This window comes from Carassius auratus, chromosome 8 (assembly GCF_003368295.1).
Source record: "Carassius auratus strain Wakin chromosome 8, ASM336829v1, whole genome shotgun sequence".
NCBI classification, from domain to species: domain Eukaryota; kingdom Metazoa; phylum Chordata; class Actinopteri; order Cypriniformes; family Cyprinidae; genus Carassius; species Carassius auratus.
The window spans coordinates 26,353,657-26,374,491 of record NC_039250.1 but is presented as its reverse complement, the minus strand read 5'-3'; the positions used below and the strand labels follow the sequence as shown (position 1 = coordinate 26,374,491).

At 42.1% G+C, this 20,835-nt stretch overlaps 1 protein-coding gene across 3 annotated transcripts; it reads right to left on the bottom strand.

The window, feature by feature from the left end:
- Nucleotides 1–10,257: 10,257 nt before the first annotated feature.
- On the bottom strand, nt 10,258–16,350 carry LOC113107805 (mRNA-decapping enzyme 1A). Of its 3 annotated transcripts, none has more exons than XM_026270526.1 (10): nt 16,011–16,350; nt 15,677–15,717; nt 15,463–15,590; nt 14,480–14,546; nt 14,257–14,386; nt 13,380–13,466; nt 12,479–12,874; nt 11,881–11,934; nt 11,595–11,780; nt 10,258–11,514 (listed from the first exon to the last, which is right to left on the bottom strand). In XM_026270526.1, the coding sequence occupies exons 1-10, from the start codon at nt 16,143–16,145 to the stop codon at nt 11,437–11,439; spliced, it is 1,302 nt and encodes a 433-aa protein (XP_026126311.1). In that variant the 5' UTR covers nt 16,146–16,350; the 3' UTR covers nt 10,258–11,436. The 3 variants fall into 3 exon arrangements, with proteins under 3 accessions (XP_026126311.1, XP_026126313.1, XP_026126312.1); XM_026270528.1 differs by having other exon boundaries at nt 15,820–16,024; XM_026270527.1 differs by lacking the exon at nt 11,881–11,934.
- Nucleotides 16,351–20,835: the final 4,485 nt, after the last annotated feature.

Genomic DNA, 20,835 nt, shown 5'->3' with positions numbered 1-20,835 from the left:
ATACGAGTCTTTGTGCTGGAGCAGAACAAGGGGCAAGGAACTCGACCGGAAGTTGAAGTCGGGTGGGGGCTGCCATCTTTTAGCAGAACTTCACTTGCGTTAGCATTCCCATTGACTCCCATTCATTTTGGCGTCACTTTGACAGCGAATAACTTTACATCTGAGGCGTTTAAAGACTCTGTTTGTCCATTATTTATTTCTAAAGATACACGACAATGTATAAAGGGCTCCATTGCCTTCTATGTTACATTATGGCCCCGTATAAACAGTTTTTGTAAAAAATAGGCTAACGATTGCGTCATAACCACGCGACTCTCTGTCGCATTACCGTACAGACAGGAGGAGAAGCTCGCAGGCAATTAACTTAATATGGCGTATTGGCGTTACATTTTAAAATACTATACAAAATAATTAATCAGAATACTTACTCCTGCTCACTCACGACAAAGAACTCCCCGCTCAAGCTCGCCGTCTCTGCAACATTAACGATGGCAGTTTGCACGCACAGCCACTTAGAAGATTTACATCTGGCAGACAGGTTGCTGACGTCGTCAAGCTTCGTTTGAGTCTGCGCGTCAGAAACGGAAGTGCTAAAAAACGCAAAAACTGGGCTTCATTTGTCTCAATTGAGTTCCAATGGGGTCGCTGTGTCCATTTCTTTTACTGTCTATGGAGCAGAAGCAGTGGCTGGAGGCGGAGCACGAGAGCTTCCGTCAGGAGCTGGAGCAGCTGAGAGAGACCTCCGTCATCCGGGCATTGCCCTCACAAACCGGTCACTTATGATGATTGGCGAGAATTATTTTTTTTAAATTAAATTAAAATTAAATTTTCCGATGGAGCATACATTCATAAATTTACTCGGCTTCTAGTAGTATATATATATATATATATATATATATATATATATATATATATATATATATATATATATATATATATATATATATATATATATATATATATATATATATTAAAGTGTGCAATGAATGAACCTTGTTGCTGTTTTAAATAATTAGTTGTTAATGATTACGGTTTTGCTTGTTCGTATATAAGTTTCTCTTGTGTGTTGAATGTTTTACTTTTTTACATTTATGTTAAACTTTGTATATTCATCTTGCTCAGGACTGCCTGGAAGAACATACACATACAAAGGTGCTTCTCAGTAAATTATAATGTCCTGGAAAAGTTAATTTCAGTAATTCAATTAAACTCAAATTGTGAAATTCGTGTATTAAATAAATTCAGTGCACACAGACTGAAGTAGTTTAAGTCTTTGGTTCTTATAATTGTGATGATTTTGTCTAATATTTAACAAACCATTTATCAACCCACCAATTCACCATCTCAACAAATTAGAATATGGTGAAATGCCAATCATCTTATCAGCTCAAAACACTTGCAAATGTTTCCTCTGCCTTCAAAATGGTCTGTTTGGTCCTGTTTTTATTCATTTTATACGGTGGCCACTGGGAGGTGCTCTGGGCATATATTTTTCTTTATTGGTTTTAGTGTGTGTGTGTGTGTGTGTGTTGTGAGCTGTTGCTAATTTGTGAATGCGCAAACCAATATGGAGACAGATTTGTGAACAATATTTGAGAAATAGGCCATTTGTCTACATAGAAAAAATCTTAGCTCTTTGAGTTCAGCTCATGAAAAATGAGGCAAAAACAAAAATGTTGCGTTTATAATTTTCGTTCAGTGTACATTTTATAAGCATTAAAAATAATTATTACACATGGGGAATTTGTTCAATAATAACTAAGAAGAAGGCTGAAAAACCATAGACATAATGGTCTTCACAAGTAACTGTACAAACCTCCGGTTCAAGTCCCACATACTTCCGGTTTTATCAGAATACAGACACAAGTAATTCTGTGATTGTTACAGATACAGATATTAGCTCCGCAACACAACTACTAATTATCATCACACAGGTGGCCTGGGACCTTCACTTAGATGTTCCTGGAACAGTCCAGGCTTGAAGAAGACCTTCTCCAGAAGCAGCTTCAGCAGCGAGACAATAGAGATTCACTGCTTACTAAAAAAAATACATTGTTGATTCTGATCAAGGAAGTTGCTTACAAAAATTATATACAACATCTGATTAGGCAATCATAATATTACTCACACTAGTAAATGTAAAACAAAATGCAAGTGTAATATACTGTTTACTTATAAAATTTAAAAAAGATGCTTATATAATTTTAGTTTTGAACTCCAAAAGACCTTATACCTGGTTTGGCCACATTTTCTCTTCTAGAGGTGTGTGGATACAGTCAGGGAATATATCACTGTTGTGGTGGAGAACATCTTTCACATGACCCTTCTCATCTTGAAGGATGTGCACCAGAAGAGGTTTATGATGCTTTTTGTCCAGTATGGAATCTCTCCAGTTTTCTCATTTAACGACCAACAACCTACTGTCACTCATATTCATCTCTGTGTGACTTCCATGTTTGGCGCAATGTCTAATGCACAAAAATACACACAGACAAAAAGCAAACAAATACAATAATAAAAAAAGTTTATAGACTACTCAAAACCCTTACATCACCCTCAACCCTATAGACTTTTCAGGAGAAGAAAAAAAAGTCTTACAGACTACTCCAGAGAACTACTCACCTTTCATCATCTTCTGTAACTTCAGGTTCATAGGTGAAGTCCTTTAGGTCTGTCAGGGTCACCGATGATCTGTCGTTGAATTCATCTACACTTTCTTCCATTCGCGGCCGTTTTCCTGGCGTTGAGGTGCACTCCCGTGTTTCCAGATACGCGCAAACACACTCTGAGCACGCGATGACTGGATGCTCTGGAGATTTCACTTGAACAGCCGTTTCATCATATCAACAAAGCAGGAAAATATAAGCCATTTAAGTAATGTGCGCTAAACCTAAGCTATCAACAACCTAGATGTCACCTTTACTGCGTCGCTTCGGTTTAGGGATTGGAAATGAGGCTTGAACCGAGATGCTCTTTTTTGGAGTCTGAGCGGTATACTGGCAGCCCACGTCCCGTGTCAGAGGCTGTCGAACAGATGCCACAGATGTCCCATCAGTAAAGGCTAAAACACGTGTGGTATGCATTATTAAAATAAGCATCTAGCCATACTCACCTTCATACTCTGTGATGCACCAACCGTATACACTGACGGAACAGCGGTATTCTTCAGGTACAATACTTTGGCGAACCCCATTCGTGCTGGGTTAAATTCTGGAAACTGTCGGGCGTGAAGTGCCCCGAACACAGCCACGAGTTTACCGTTAACCCTTCCTCTTCAAAATGCAAAAACTCAAGCCAGCGGGACCGTATCCAGGGCAGCCGTGGGATACTGAAAAGTGTTTTGTTGGGTAAACAGCCGAAAACACACCTCTTTGCCATTTTTTGCAATCGTCACAACTCTTTCAACAGAGCCAGAGTCTGGGCGGTAGAGGTTGGTTTGGAGCCAGAGTCTGGGTGGTAGATGTTGGTTGGAGCCAGAGTCTGGGCGGTAGAGATTGGTTTGTTGTCAGAGTCTGGGCGGTAGAGATTGGTTTTGGAGCCAGAGTCTGGGCGGTAGATGTTGGTTTGGAGCCAGAGTCTGGGCGGTAGAGATTGGTTTGTTGTCAGAGTCTGGGCGGTAGAGATTGGTTTTGGAGCCAGAGTCTGGGCGGTAGGGGTTGGTTTGGAGTCAGAGTCTGGGCGGTAGAGATTGGTTTTGGAGCCAGAGTCTGGGCGGTAGGGGTTGGTTTGGAGTCAGAGTCTGGGCGGTAGAGGTTGGTTTGGAGCCAGAGTCTGGGTGGTAGATGTTGGTTGGAGCCAGAGTCTGGGCGGTAGAGATTGGTTTGTTGTCAGAGTCTGGGCGGTAGAGATTGGTTTTGGAGCCAGAGTCTGGGCGGTAGATGTTGGTTTGGAGCCAGAGTCTGGGCGGTAGAGATTGGTTTGGAGCCAGAGTCTGGGCGGTAGAGGTTGGTTTGGAGCCAGAGTCTGGGCGGTAGAGATTGGTTTGGAGCCAGAGTCTGGGCGGTAGAGATTGGTTTGGAGCCAGAGTCTGGGCGGTAGAGATTGGTTTGTTGTCAGAGTCTGGGCGGTAGAGATTGGTTTTGGAGCCAGAGTCTGGGCGGTAGAGATTGGTTTGGAGCCAGAGTCTGGGTGGTAGATGTTGGTTGGAGCCAGAGTCTGGGCGGTAGAGATTGGTTTGTTGTCAGAGTCTGGGCGGTAGAGATTGGTTTTGGAGCCAGAGTCTGGGCGGTAGAGATTGGTTTGGAGCCAGAGTCTGGGTGGTAGATGTTGGTTTGGAGCCAGAGTCTGGGCGGTAGATGTTGGTTTGGAGCCAGAGTCTGGGCGGTAGATGTTGGTTTGGAGCCAGAGTCTGGGCGGTAGAGATTGGTTTGGAGCCAGAGTCTGGGCGGTAGATGTTGGTTTGGAGCCAGAGTCTGGGCGGTAGATGTTGGTTTGGAGCCAGAGTCTGGGCGGTAGAGATTGGTTTGTTGTCAGAGTCTGGGCGGTAGAGATTGGTTTTGGAGCCAGAGTCTGGGCGGTAGAGATTGGTTTGGAGCCAGAGTCTGGGCGGTAGATGTTGGTTTGGAGCCAGAGTCTGGGCGGTAGAGATTGGTTTTGGAGCCAGAGTCTGGGCGGTAGAGATTGGTTTGGAGCCAGAGTCTGGGCGGTAGATGTTGGTTTGGAGCCAGAGTCGGGGCGGTAGAGATTGGTTTGGAGCCAGAGTCTGGGCGGTAGAGATTGGTTTGTTGTCAGAGTCTGGGCGGTAGAGATTGGATTGGAGCCAGAGTCTGGGCGGTAGATGTTGGTTTGGAGCCAGAGTCTGGGCGGTAGAGATTGGTTTGGAGCCAGAGTCTGGGCGGTAGATGTTCGTTTGGAGCCAGAGTCTGGGCGGTAGAGATTGGTTTGGAGCCAGAGTCTGGGCGGTAGAGATTGGTTTGGAGTCAGAGTCTGGGCGGTAGAGATTGGTTTGGAGCCAGAGTCTGGGCGGTAGATGTTGGTTTGGAGCCAGAGTCTGGGCGGTAGAGATTGGTTTGGAGCCAGAGTCTGGGCGGTAGAGATTGGTTTGTTGTCAGAGTCTGGGCGGTAGAGATTGGTTTTGGAGCCAGAGTCTGGGCGGTAGAGATTGGTTTGGAGCCAGAGTCTGGGTGGTAGATGTTGGTTGGAGCCAGAGTCTGGGCGGTAGAGATTGGTTTGTTGTCAGAGTCTGGGCGGTAGAGATTGGTTTTGGAGCCAGAGTCTGGGCGGTAGAGATTGGTTTGGAGCCAGAGTCTGGGTGGTAGATGTTGGTTTGGAGCCAGAGTCTGGGCGGTAGATGTTGGTTTGGAGCCAGAGTCTGGGCGGTAGATGTTGGTTTGGAGCCAGAGTCTGGGCGGTAGAGATTGGTTTGGAGCCAGAGTCTGGGCGGTAGATGTTGGTTTGGAGCCAGAGTCTGGGCGGTAGAGATTGGTTTGGAGCCAGAGTCTGGGCGGTAGAGATTGGTTTGGAGCCAGAGTCTGGGCGGTAGAGATTGGTTTGTTGTCAGAGTCTGGGCGGTAGAGATTGGTTTTGGAGCCAGAGTCTGGGCGGTAGAGATTGGTTTGGAGCCAGAGTCTGGGCGGTAGATGTTGGTTTGGAGCCAGAGTCTGGGCGGTAGAGATTGGTTTGGAGCCAGAGTCTGGGCAGTAGAGATTGGTTTGTTGTCAGAGTCTGGGCGGTAGAGATTGGTTTGGAGCCAGAGTCTGGGCGGTAGATGTTGGTTTGGAGCCAGAGTCTGGGCGGTAGAGATTGGTTTGGAGCCAGAGTCTGGGCGGTAGAGGTTGGTTTGGAGCCAGAGTCTGGGCGGTAGAGATTGGTTTGGAGCCAGAGTCTGGGCAGTAGAGATTGGTTTGGAGCCAGAGTCTGGGCGGTAGATGTTGGTTTGGAGCCAGAGTCTGGGCGGTAGAGATTGGTTTGCAGCCAGAGTCTGGGCGGTAGATGTTGGTTTGGAGCCAGAGTCTGGGCGGTAGAGATTGGTTTGGAGCCAGAGTCTGGGCGGTAGAGATTGGTTTGGAGCCAGAGTCTGGGTGGTAGATGTTGGTTTGGAGCCAGAGTCTGGGCAGTAGATGTTGGTTTGGAGCCAGAGTCTGGGCGGTAGAGATTGGTTTTGGAGCCAGAGTCTGGGTGGTAGAGATTGGTTTGGAGCCAGAGTCTGGGCGGTAGATGTTGGTTTTGGAGCCAGAGTCTGGGCGGTAGAGATTGGTTTTGGAGCCAGAGTCTGGGCGGTAGATGTTGGTTTTGGAGCCAGAGTCTGGGCGGTAGAGATTGGTTTTGGAGCCAGAGTCTGGGCGGTACAGATTGGTTTGGAGCCAGAGTCTGGGCGATTGATGTTGGTTTGGAGCCATAGTCTGGGCGGTAGAGATTGGTTTGGAGCCAGAGTCTGGGCGGTAGATGTTGGTTTGGAGCCAGAGTCTGGGCGGTAGAGGTTGGTTTGGAGCCAGAGTCTGGGCGGTAGAGATTGGTTTTGGAGCCAGAGTCTGGGCGGTAGAGATTGGTTTGGAGCCAGCGTCTGGGCGGTAGATGTTGGTTTGGAGCCAGAGTCTGGGCGGTAGAGATTGGTTTGGAGCCAGCGTCTGGGCGGTAGAGATTGGTTTGGAGCCAGAGTCTGGGCGGTAAAGATTGGTTTTGGAGCCAGAGTCTGGGCGGTAGAGATTGGTTTTGGAGCCAGAGTCTGGGCGGTAGAGATTGGTTTGGAGCCAGCGTCTGGGCGGTAGATGTTGGTTTGGAGCCAGAGTCTGGGCGGTAGAGATTGGTTTGGAGCCAGAGTCTGGGCGGTAGAGATTGGTTTTGGAGCCAGAGTCTGGGCGGTAGAGATTGGTTTGGAGCCAGCGTCTGGGCGGTAGATGTTGGTTTGGAGCCAGAGTCTGGGTGGTAGAGATTGGTTTTGGAGCCAGAGTCTGGGCGGTAGAGATTGGTTTGGAGCCAGCGTCTGGGCGGTAGATGTTGGTTTGGAGCCAGAGTCTGGGCGGTAGAGATTGGTTTGGAGCCAGAGTCTGGGCGGTAGAGGTTGGTTTGGAGCCAGAGTCTGGGCGGTAGAGATTGGTTTTGGAGCCAGTGAGTACAGGTGCATCTCAAAAAAAGTATTTTGTTCTTTTAAAGGTACAGGTTGTAGGACCTGCCAATAGAGGGCACACTACCAAAACGATAACAATAGCGTGGTTTGATGACGCTAAGAAGTAGCGTGGAATGATGGGATTTGTTGTCTTCTACCCAACAATACAGCAAATATAGTTTGAGAGTCAATTATCTAATTAATTGATTACTGTTTAGTCAGATGATATGAAAATGATTACCACTTATTCAACAAATACATACACTCGTGTACATTCAAACACAATAAATGGACATACATAGCAAATGTGAGTTCAAAGACTTGCGCGAGTAGATTACATACAAAGTAAATGCAAAGACGTGGTCAGACTATGGATCAGATGCGCTGCCCCACCTTTGGCGTGTATGCCCCATAATACTAATCTTGTTGGTCTTTATAATAGCATACAATTTCTGTAAAGATACGAATCAAAACAACTCACCTGTCGACTAAAACGCAATCGAGATCGGCATCTCGTTCTAGTTGAAGTTGTCGCAAAGCTCTCTCCATCTGGAAAATGCAATACTGATATTGATCCTCACGCTTTCTCTCCTCTTTTCCCAAACTCTTCTTGGTTCGTTTGGTTGGCCTGTACGCTTACGCTTATGGGAGCTGTCCTTGTCACCAGAACAAGCGGCAGATGGTAAACAGTAATTATGTTCCATAAATAAGTAACACAATCCACCATAAAGTGCAAGAAGTAAATATGGAACTGCTTGAAGCAAGCTAGTGGTTTGCTGGACGCTACACACTACTTCCGCATCTGTCCAGGACACTGTTGTCATGTGGTTTCTACATCAGTAAAGTCGGTCACAAAGGGTAACTAACGTCATTGACAGGTGACTGCACTTCCCCGTGTCACTGTTTAGAATGGGAATTTTTTCTCATAATTTACAAGTAGTTGAAAACTTTAAAGACATTGTTAGTAATCATAGACAAAATATATAACACTAGCCTAGTGGTTTTTGGATATTTTACTGCAAATATCTTACAAACTGTACCTTTAATTGTGATGATTTGTGCTCACATAACAAAAACCTTAATAAATTAGAATACATAAGACCAATAAAAACTTTTTTAGTGAATTTTTGGCCTTCTGGAAAATATGTTCATTTACTGTTCATGTACTCAATACTTGGTAGGGCAACTTTTGCTTTAATTACTGCCTCAATTTGTGATCAGTGTGTGGCTCTGCTGAGGTGGTCTGGAAGCCCAGGTTTCTTTGACAGTGGCCTTCAGCTCATCTGCATTGTTTGGTCTCTTGTTTCTCATCCTCCTTTTGACAATAGCCCATCGATTCTCTCTGGGGTTCAGGTCTGGTGAGTTTGCTGGCCAGTCAAGCACACCAACACCGTGGTCATTTAACCAACAGCTTTTGGCAGTGTGGGCAGGTGCCAAATCCTGCTGGAAAATCCGCATCTACAAAAAGCTAGTCATCAGAAGGAAGCATGCAGTGCTCCAAGATTTCTTGGTAAACGGGTGTAGTGGCTTTGGTTTTCAAAAAACACAATGGACCAACACCAGCAGATGACATTGCACCCCAAATCATCACAGACTCTGGAAACTTAACACTGGACTTCAAGCAACTTGGGCTATGAGTCCTCCAGACTCCAGGACCTTGGTTTCCAAATGAAATACAAAACTTCCTCTCATCTGAAAAGAGGATTTTTGACCACTGGGCAACAGTCCTGTTCTTCTCCTTAGCCCAGGTAAGATGCCTCTGACATCGTCTATGGTTCAGTAAATCTCTTGACACGTCTGTGTGTGGTGCTCTTGATGCCTTGACCCCAGCTTCAGTCCATTCCTTGTGAAGTTCACTCAAATTCTTGAATCGATTTTGCTTGACAATCCTCATAAGGCTGTGGTTCTCTCGGTTGGTTGTGTATCTTTTTCTCCACACTTTTTCCTCCCACTCAGCTTTCTGTTAACATGCTTGGATACAGCACTCTGTGAACAGCCAGCTTCTTTGGCAATGAATGTTTGTGTCTTACCCTCATTGTGAAGGATATTACTGATTGTCTTATGGACAACTGATCAGCAGTCTGCCCCATGATTGTGTAGCCTAGTGAACCAAACTGAGAAATCATTTTTAAGGCTCAGGAAACCTTTGCAAGTGTTTTGAGTTGATTAGCTGATTGGCATGTCACCATATTTGTTTAGATAGCGAATTGGGGGATTTTGTTAAATGTGAGCCAAAATCATCACAATTAAAAGAAACAAATACTTTAAATACTTCGTTCTGTGCACATTGGATTTAATACACAATTTGAGTTGAATTACTGAAATAAATGAACTTTTCCTCAACATTTTAATTTATTGAGAAGCACCTGTATATTTGAGGGGTGACTACCATAAGCCCTCAAAGTGACAGCACTGAAACTATGATATTATTGTTTTATCTGGTAACGGAATGCTTTTAATTACATCAGTATATCACAAACACTACACAGCTCTCAACATTAGTAAATCACAGAAACTCGAAAAATGTCACAATCTGGAAAATGGATTGAAACGTTTATGGAAAGGTTTAATTTGCATTAAATTGATCTCACTCAAATACTTCTTTTTGACATTTAAATCTTTTGAACGTAATCATTAAACAGTAATCAATAAGTATTCAATGATCAAGGTATTGTGTAGTCTAGAGCAGGGGTTCCCAAAGTCGGTGTCTGGAACCCCAGGGGATCGCGAAACCACCAGGAGTCGCCGCAAGATGATTTCCAGAAATCAAACTTTTTTTTTAAGGATTCATTCATATTTTACCAATAAATAAGAAAAAAATTATAAAGTGGAATTAAAAATGCAACTCCAACATAGGGTTTTGTACTCCAGCATGTTGCCTACCCAACTAATTAGTTAATATTAATGTTAAAATGTAAGTAAATTACTATAAAATAATATTATTGTTGTTATACTGTTGTGGTCCTTTGGAACCCCGGTCTAACACTCAAGCGGTCACTCAGCTAGTGTGAATTCACCAGGTGTGTCTTTATATGTTTTTATGAACGTTAGCAATATGTATCAGATATGACATGGCGTGATGAAGGCGAAGGCTGAGGCCCCAAGGGATTTCGGTCACCTTGAAATATAACGGTTGTCTTTATAAACTACTGTGAACCTGTTTGTTCATCTCTTTGCTTCCTTTCTGCAGAAGATTAAAGCAAAGACAAAACTCTGTTTGGTTTTTATTCTGTCTTCACAAATATTTATTACTTTATAGAATCAGAATTCCGGCAACAAAAAAATGTAACATGATTATTAGAGCACTAAAATGTATAAGCAGATCTGGTTGTGGAAGTTTCACCATAATACAATGTAAACAACGATCAAAATCATGGCAACCTATTTGCACATGAACTCAAGACAAATCGTTGTAATAGAGAATCCTGATGCATTTGAGAGAAGTTTTGCGTGATAGGAGTACGCAGCCTTGCAGCTGCCACAGCGCTGAATGACAACTTTAATTCTGGGGAGGTTTTACAATTCTCCATGATAAAAGCAAACTGTTACAAAAAAAAGTTATATGAGATTAAAACTATATGTGTAAACAATCATTAAGTACATAAAAGCTGTGTAAACTTAAAAAAAAATAAGATTCTGGTAAAACAAACACCACAAAAAAAAAAAAAAAAACTTTTAATGATGAAATTAAATGCAACTTAATTGCATTTAATTGTGGGTTAAGTTAAATGATCTTCTTGTCTACGGACTACACATCTGCTGTTGATACAGAGGTCAGCTATCAGAATGATGCTCAAGCTAGCTGATATGCAAGACACTTTAATTCAGGAACACTGAAAGGTGTATTTGATGCGTCTCACTTTAAATAAACTTTCATAATTTAATCTGTCTGCAATTTTAAAAAGCAATAAATGGCACCATAACTGTATGCTGATGCTCATAGAGTCTACTGCCTGCACATGTATAGAGAAAACTTTTGTTTTAACTCTACTAACCTTCATAATAATATGGCCAAATTAAACAACCAAGTTTGTAAGCAAAGAGGAAAAAAAAAAGTGCACATCCTACTCAAAAAATCCATCTTTGCTGGGATCTCAAAGAATCCCAATGCAGCACACAATACTGATTTAACAGTAAAATACCACTATCCATACATCTAAGGCAGGACCATAAATGAAAAGCAATTCTCCAAAGAGACAATGCTTCATATTGCACAAGTCCCTTAAAATAATTGTATATAATTGTGCTGGGAGTCATAGAGAGAAGATGAGATTGGCAGAGGGACATAAATTAGGATTCAAGAGGGAAAGCTCAGCAAGAGAGCAGTGACATCAGTCGTCCAGTAGTGTCAAAGAACGTGGATGTAGCTTCACGCTTTTAGTTTGTGACTGTTACTTGACATTGTTGAGGCCTTTAGAGAGGCTCTGTATGTAAGCCTCATGGATTGCACTGAGGAAATGGGCGTCATTCTGCAAAAAAATATAGGCATACAATTGAAGACAAAAATGATTCAGTGTAGGTTCGTGAAAATGCAGGTGCAAGTCTGTACCTTTATGAGATGTATGAGTGTATCTTTAAGCTGGCTGCGACTGTACAGAGAAGAGGGCAGGTCTGCTGTGGGAGGCATCGGGGGGGCCGAGATCTTCAGTGGCTCGGCTGTGTTGATCACTGAATGCTGGAACACACTAGGAGACAGTAACAGTGAAGACTCCTCCCCCTGAACAGCTGGCCCCGCCTTCACATGACAGAGAGAGAGATCAGTCATAATGGCCATGTCAGTGTACGTGCAGCAGTCAATACATCAAAGCTGGAGATGCTCTCAGAAGTGCACTTACTGGAATGGGTTTGACCAGAGTCGAGGACTGTGTAAACGCATGCGCCTCTTTACTCTGGCAAAGAGAGACAAGATACACTTCTGAGCTGTGTGTTAAATGTTTTCTGTGTTTTTCACTAACGTATGTCAAAATTAACAAAACATAGTAAAAAAAAAACTATCTGGAGTCTGGAAGGGCATAATTGACAAGCGTTTTCTTTCTCGTGGGGGGGCGCTTCAGTTGGCAAATGGCGGGAATATTCTCCACAACAGAGCGAATAGCATCCCGTGTCTCCGTGTCCAATTTCGATTTCCCTAATCTAAACTATGATCTTACATTCGGCTCTCGGCCCGCCCCCTGTTCGTTGATTGGCCGGCTGGAGCCAGAGGAAAACTGGGAGATAGTTCGCAATCTCAGACTGAGTGCAGAAGCGAACTGAAATTGTGCAGAAGTACGAAGTCTGACGTAGTCAGCTACATCTGTATGAATCAGAACATATTTTGAGCTGCATAAAGAGTCCCACTCCTGTACTGCAGGAAACAGTGTGTCATTTTAACAATCATTTCTGCACTTGCATTAAAAAAAAAAAAAACATGAAAATATCGCTTGGTGTATTCACCTGTGCCGAAAATTCAGCTTTTCCTGTAAAAGGCCCTGAAACTTTACAGGCAGATTCTCTGAAGCTCTGTGGGGTGACCAGCGGGCCGGGCATGAACCCAGGCATCCCATGACCCTCTGTGGGAGGAAGAGGACCAGCCGAACCATGACTGATCCCAGTCTCCTCCGTATCTGAAGCAGCTGGTCTTGGGTCTCGGGTGCCACCCTGAAACAGAGAGACCAGCGCCGGGCCTGGGTCAGTGGACAGACGAGGGGCGAGGAGAGGCTCCACCGAGTGAGACACAGGCGCACACATGCTCTCTCCCACAGAGGAGCTTGTGGACTGGGACGCTTCTTTGGGTAAAGAGCTGCCAAACAGCTCTTCCACTGTGATCTGCTTCACTACTGAGCGACCTGACTGTAGAGAGGGAACACAAACAGATGCATGAAAAATAATATACACAGTGACATCACAGAGCTCCCTTTCTGATGGTAGGAAAGATACTAAATGTGTATTTTCAAAGATTAGGCCTTATATCCTTACAGTTCTTTCATTGGCTGACTAACATATAGGGTCCTTCAGGATACACTAACTGGAGCAGACAAGTCACCTTTCTACAGCGATTCATACAACACAGATGGTGTCAAAGCAGCTTCACAGCAGGAGAAGCAAAATCAACAGAATCAATGATGTAAACTCAGCTAGGGAGACAATGCACACTGCTTTAAACCAGATCACATTTTAATATTACTGTACCTTGGCATTTCGTCCTTTTTAAATTAACACAAACTCAGCCATTGACTTGAGCATATTTTCGTAACTTAAGGGCTTTGTTGAACCTGGATGGAGATGATTAATATTGACTATAATAGAAGAGCAAAAACAGTTTTTCCACATCTAGTAGAAGTGTGTTTGGCGGCACCTTCTCGTGTCGAGCTGCTGTGAAGTCCTCTCTCTTCTCGTGTGACGGCGCAGATTCAGAGCTCACCTGAACATCTCTCTCAACCGACTGACCCAAGACACACACACACACACACACACACACACACACACACACACACACACACACACACACACACAGTATCTTATCACACTGAATTTCCACTTAAGCCTCTTTTAAAAAAATAAATTTAAAAAATAATTAACCTCTTTGGTTAATTATTAATACTCAAACATTTCTAAGTTAAAATTCAACATCTGATTTGAAATATAAGCCTGCAGAAGGATTACCAAAATTTATGAAACTTACTGATACTTCTATCTTTATTATTCCTGTAATGATCAAATATTATTAGAGTAGTCTATACTCAAATTTTAACACAGTGTAAATAAGAGATTTACTGTGCGGTTTAAACACACAAACAAGCATCTTTGATTTAATTATTTGATATATTTATGCTGTTTTTTTTATTTGATAATAACAGGAGTTATATTTATAAAACATAATCAAGGGTTGTATTCTAAGCTCAGTTGCATGGTCAGAATATTTACATATTTTTGTATAAAAATGATGCTTGTAAATTTACATGTACATCCCAACTTAAACTCAGTGATTAAATACACATTCCCATGAGACTAAATATGTAATAATACCAAAAACAATAGCAACATTCTCAAGTTAGCGTTGTATCACCGATACTGATGTTGTGATTGAATATGTTGTTGAAGCTACATGAACATAGCGCTCTCTGTGTAGTGGGAACATGTTGATGAAGACCGTGATGATGCAGCTTAAAGTGGATAACCAGGTCCAGGTGCAGAACAGAAACAGCAGGGAATGAGACGTGAGGGGGTCTTACTCTTTGATACTCGTCTTTAGCCTTGCTGAGCAGCTCCAGGATATCTGTGGGTCTGCTCTGAACACAGCCATTGGTCCTGCCGCTCGGACCTGTGTGGGGAGACGCTCGCAACGCCTCCTGCTTGACTATCCTACACACACACACACACACGCACACAGAAGAATCAACCGTTCCATTCAAGCAGTCACCAGACGGCAGCGGAGCGTTAATGTCAGGTACTCACTGCAGCATGAGCTGTGCGATCCTCTGGCAGTCGGCCTGGTCGTAGAACCAGATACTGTAGATGCCCACTGACACACAGAGACACACACCGTCACACACAGGTACAGAGCGGCGGTCAACACGTGCACAGTTACAGAGACGTACAGCAAGATATCAGACGGATAAACAACCGGAAACCGGAAAGACAAACACAATCAATCAGCTGAAATCAGCTATATAACGCTTTATGTGCTTATGCAGATTAAGTTGCATCCACTATATCTCCATTATTTCACATCCAACCAGACTGACAGTGACATGCTGTTACCATATTCAGAAATACGGTTTCATTTATAGTAAGTTATTAAGAAACATTTCAGCCCTATAAAGCTTGACGAACAGTTTACTGAACCTTTAGACACAATATAAAACACAGCTAAAATAAGAGTACAACGTGTGCTCTTTGTTTAGTGTCATGTTTGATACATCAGGCTTTTCTGACTCAAATAGTATGAAATATTGAGGAAACGGAGCGCTTTCGTTAGTTTATTCAGAGGGCCAAAGTGAGCATAAACATGCAATATGATGCAGATGCTTAGTTTATTTTATTAAAAGCTTAGATTTATGATCAAAACTCTATAGTTTTAAAACATGTGAGGCAGTGCAATACAATGAAGACTGAGAGATGAACAGATGAACAGATGATAGAGGATTTAATCTTCATGATTTAAAAAAAAAAAACGAATAAATCTACATTGCTTCAGTCCAGCAAGTGTTAATACCACTGATGTGAAAGCTACTCTTGTATTTATTTGATTAAAATATGTAAAAATGTGACCACAAAAAGAAGCACAAGCTGGAGGTGGATGCCTTTACAATTATTCTAAAACACTTAACAGATCTTTCGGTATAGTTCAGATTAATATGCGTATGGAATATGATACAGCACACTGTATAAGAGTCAGTGATGACAACAGAAGGCAGTCCATCAGTGTCTTTACTCACAGCTGTTATTCCTGTAGAGGAGGAAAGGGTCCTGCAGCTGGAGGTCCAGCTCTTTATTGATCGGCTCCACTAGGTTCTCTGTACTGAGACGGTTCATGATTGTGAAGCCGTGATGAGGAGATGCTGACCTGCAGAAAACAGTCATCATCACATCACATCACAGATCAGTGTGTTATTAATAATATAAGGACAGTTCCAGTCAGTCATGGCTCACCTGGCATAAACAAATAATGTGCCCTCAATCTCAGTCTTCTCCTGAAGTGAGAGAGAGGTGTTAGTTTTCAAACAAGAGTTCATACACATATACTGTTCAGATCACTAAATGATAACTTTGAGTTATATAGTGATTTTACTGACAGATAAAAGCTGGTATCTCAGATTAGTTTATTAGGTCGCCATGATTAAAGAGGTCGCCTTTAATCATGTTTATCTCGACTGTTCCTGTATCCCCGTATGTTCCCGGTGAAGTGATATGATGGTAAACACCAGAAAGGAGAAACGGAGCTGACGTGCGCGCGCTCGTGTGGCGTCGCGTTCTGAAGTCTCACCCATTCGTTCGCTTTGGAGTTGAAGGTGTAGAGCGCGACCTGTCCGGCGACGTCCAGCAGCTTCACTATGTAGGGGTCATGCTGCTGTAGAGCCGCCAGACTCATGAGCTGACCCGCTTTATTCACACACTCCATCTTTTGGCTGTGCCTACACGGAACACATTCCAGGACGAACACTTCCCGTTGCCGTTTTCTTATGATCGTGCCTCGGCCAGGGTTCGCTCATGGTTCCGTTGAGCAATCGTTCTCACTCAAGCACCAGTAACCTAGGCACCTCATGAAACTGATTTTGGACACAGGCTTCTGAAGCAGAGTAATGGTCTAGTGGAGAACGGGGTAATGTGAGACACCCCCTGTATCTAGGCAACGAGACACACTTGCGGTCATGTGACCATTATTTTTTCAAGTCCCTCCCATGCATAGACAGTAAAAGAAATGGACACAGCGACCCCATTGGAACTCAATTTTTTACCCCATTGGAACTTCAAGTTTTAGCGTTTTTTAGCATTTCCGTTTCTGCCGCGCAGACTCAAACGAAGCTTGACGACGTCAGCAACCTGTCTGCCAGATGTAAATCTTCTAAGTGGCTGTGCGTGAAAACTGCCATCGTTAATCTTGCAGAGACGGCGAGCTTGAGCGGAGAGTTTTTTGGCGTGAGTGAGCAGCAGTAAGTATTCTGATTAATTATTTTGTATAGTATTTTAAAATGTAACGCCAGTACGCCATATTAAGTTAATTACCTGCGAGCTTCTCCTCCTGTCTGTACGGTAATGCGACAGAGAGCCGAGTGGTTATGACGCAATCGTTAGCCTATTTTTACAAAAACTGTTTGTACGGGGCCATAATGTAACATAGAAGGTAATGGAGCCCTTTATACATTGTCGTGTATCTTTAGAAATAAATAATGGACAAACCGAGTCTTTAAACGCCTCAGATGTAAAGTTATTCGCTGTCAAAGTGACGCCAAAATGAATGGGAGTCAATGGGAATGCTAACGCAAGTGAAGTTCTGCTAAAAGATGGCAGCCCCCACCCGACCTCAACTTCCGGTCGAGTTCCTTGCCCCTTGCTCCCATGTCGGAGGTGGAAAGGCGGCATTTACGAAAACAGCAAGTCGAACTTCTATAATTAAGAAAGATTCAAATAAAATATAAATTGGAACTATTACTTTAAACAAACAAACAAACAAACAAACATGGATAATAGTTTGGATGGTAAAAGAGTGGGCAGAAGAAGACGAGGAAGATATACCGTATTTTCCGGACTATAAGTCACACTCTTTTTAAGTCTCTTTATAAAGTCTCTTCTTCTTTATGAGTGTCGACCTAATCTGTGCCTTTTTTTTTTTTTTTTGGCTTAGCTTGGAAATGGAAATAGTTAATCACTTGGTTTTTGGCATCAGTTATTACACTATGCTAGAATTCAAAAGCCTGAAATCCTTGAAATGTTACGAGACATTCTGCTGCGGCTGGGTGCGCGACTTGGTCATCTACAAGCCCCCAAACTGTGAAAGCACTGTTGTACTGGCAAAGGTAAGTTGTTTCACCTTTTGTCAAGTCAAGTCACTTTTAATTATATAGTGCTTTTTACAATCCAGATTGTATCAAAGCAGATTAATAATATAATAATAATAATAACAGTAAAATAACGAAGTTTGTTTTTGCTGTAACCTACTGCAGTTCTGGATCAAACAGTGATGGCATTCAGTTCAAATGAAATGCTTTTTCCATGTAGGGAAACGAAAAAACTGTAACAAATGGTTCCTATGGTTTCCACGACAATCGTGTGAGACACTGGAGCAGTTTTTTACACAGCAGTGTTTTCCAGGCATTCTAGAATAGTGCGACAACCTCCTCTACTACCACTGTAAACAATGAAATGTGCTGGCGGGTATCCTCCCAAAATGGCGGAAAGGGGAGGAGACGCGGTCTCTGGGGGCGGGGCGCTGTGTCGTGACGACATCTCTTCATTCACAATACTGATGCACCGTCAGCCTGTCAGTGGTAAACTCAGTGGCTACTGGCAACTGTATGGTGAATTCCCGCGACAAGTCAGTAGCCTTATTTTTGGACCGGGCCGCACGCCATACTTATTTATCAAAATTAATTTGACATGAACCAAGAGAAATGAACCAATAGAAAACATTACCGTCTCCAGCCGCCAGAGGGCGCTCTATGCTACTCAGTTCTCCTGTAGCCTACACTGAACACATAGAGCGCCCTCTAGCGGCTGGAGACGGTAATGTTTTCTCTTGGTTCTTAGTTCTAAATAAATGCGACTTATAGTCAAGTGCAACTAATATATGTTTTTTTTTCCTCATCATGACGTATTTTTGGACTGATGCGACTTATAGTCCGAAAAATACGGTAATACAAAGAGAAAAGGTTCAAACAGTTCGTCACCAAAAAGAACAATAGTGAGATAAGGATAAAGAAGTGACTTAGGGCTGAAGAGTCAAGTGTACAAAGAAAAGAAGAAATGCAATTCAAAGCGATTTTAGAGTTTGAAAACAAAGAAAGGGGACACCTGCATCCAATAAAACTATCAGAAGCCATAGAGAAGAGTTTTGGTGCAGTTAAAAATGCAAAATGTTTACAAGGAGGTAAAGTAATAGTGTTCGCTAACAGCCCAAAACAGCTAAACTAAATAATGAAATGTAAAACATTAAATGGAGGAAAAATAATGACAAAATTTAGAGAAAATCAATGGAAACAGGCATAATCTCAGAGGTTCCAACGTCAGTAACAAATCAAGAAATTAAAGCAAACTTAAAAGGTGGAATCGTACAAGATGTCAAATGGCTAGTATCAAATAGAGACAACAAAAAACAGGACAGTTACAGTGTAATGATACATTTCCGTTATACAATTCCCAATCGGGTTATACTGGGCATGATGAGTTATCAAGTAAGAGAATATAATCCGCCTCCTGTGAGATGCTACAGATGTCAAAAGATAGGACATGTAGCAGCAGTCTGCAGAGGAAAACAGAGATGCGAGGAAGAGCATGAATATAAACAATGTAATGCAATGACTAGGAAATGCTGTAACAACAGAGGCTGTGAAAGTAAATTCAGAGATATAAGATAGATAATAAAACCACGTACACAGACGCTGTGAAAGAGTGCAAAAAAAGGAGAGATAAAGAACAAAGTAACATAGCAGAAGAATTACCAAGAAAACTATATACAGATCCAGTAAAAGAGAACATCAAAGAATCAACAAAATGTTCACATGAATGTTTAATGTCAGACAAGATAATGTTAGTGGAAAAGGAAAAATTCCTGCCATTTATGGTGAAGATAATCAATATTACTAGTAACCAAAAGAAACGTTCTGACAGATTAAAGACTATAGTAGAGTCAGCAGCAGAATTTATAAACATTAAGGATGTATCGGAGGAAAGCATTCATAAACTACTAATGCAGTCAAGAAATGAAGAAGCATCTCTGAGTGGATAAATTATAATAAGCATTTTACAATGAAACATCAGGAGTATTTATGCTAATGGACAAGAATTGAAGAAGTACGTAAGTGATGAAATTAATAAACAGATATAATATGTCTACAGGAAACATGGTTGCAACCAAAATATGATTTTTTAATTAAACAATATAATGTTCTTAGATAAGATAGGGAACATGGTAGAACATGGTAAAATATAAAATAGATGTGAATGGAATATAATAGAAAACCCTATGGGAAGTGAACATTATCCAGTATATTGCAGAATAGATGTTAGAATAAGACAATACAAGCAAATAAATGGTAAATAGCTTTAACATCCAATCTTGGTGGAGAAAAAATTATAGTATATGGATTATAATTTCATCTAGAACATAATATGATAAGTCAATATCAGTGTGGTTTTAGAAAGGGAAGGTCAATAATGGATGCATTAATAAAATTTAGTAATGATATAGTTAAGACATTTGTCCTAAAAGAGTGTGATAACAGTGGAAGGATGTTTAATTAAATACAACAGTTTTTTACTAAAAGATCATTTAAAGTTAAAGTGGGAAATTAAGTGTCATTAAGAATTAAGAATCATACAATACAGTCCCTGACAAAAGTCTTGTCACTTATCTATTTTGTAGAAACACCTGCTATTAACCTGACTTTTAATTAATCAATTGGTGTTAGAAATAGCTCATATGATAAGCTAAAAGCCTCCAAAATTATGTTTAATGCACTGAAATAAATTAGTTTCACTGAAAAAAGATTTATCATTTAATCAAGACAGAAAAGTCAAATTTTGGCAAGACAAAAGTTTTGTCGCCTATAGAGAAATTGAACAAATTTACTGCAAATACAAAATTATGTCAGCAAATGAAGTAGTGCTGCTGTGAGATCCAAATTTAATATCTTGTATGACTTAATGAGCTTGAAGGACTGCATCCATGTAGTCTTGCATGCCTCCCAAAGTTCATCAATATTCTTTGGTTTCGTCTTCCATGCTTCCTCTTTCATCCCACCCCACATATGCTCAATGAAGTTCATGTCTGGTGACTGGGCAGTGGGCTGGCCAATCCTGGAGCATCTTGATCTTCTTCACCTTGAGGAACTGATGTGGAGATGGAAGTATGCGATGGAGCACCATCCTGCTGCAGAATTTGGCCTCTTTTATGGTTGGGAACATAAGAGGTAGCTAAGATTTCTTGGTATTTTAGACTGTTGATGTTGCCTTCCACCCTGCAGATCTCTTGCACAACCCCATGCTGAATGTAACCCCAGGCCATGATTTTTCCGCCACCAAACTTCACTGTTTTCTGGGTGAATCTAGGATCCATGCGGTCTCGTGTAGATCTCCTGCAATATTTGCGGCGA

Bases quoted from the DNA above. Each gene is read 5' to 3' on its own strand.
- LOC113107805 (XM_026270526.1), bottom strand. From the start codon at position 16,145: ATGGAGTGTGTGAATAAAGCGGGTCAGCTCATGAGTCTGGCGGCTCTA. The intron at 15,718-16,010 runs GTGAGACTTCAG...CTCTCACTTCAG, and splicing joins ACTCCAAAGCGAACGAATGG to GAGAAGACTGAGATTGAGGG. The intron at 11,935-12,478 runs GTGAATACACCA...TCTCTTTGCCAG, and splicing joins AAGCTGAATTTTCGGCACAG to AGTAAAGAGGCGCATGCGTT.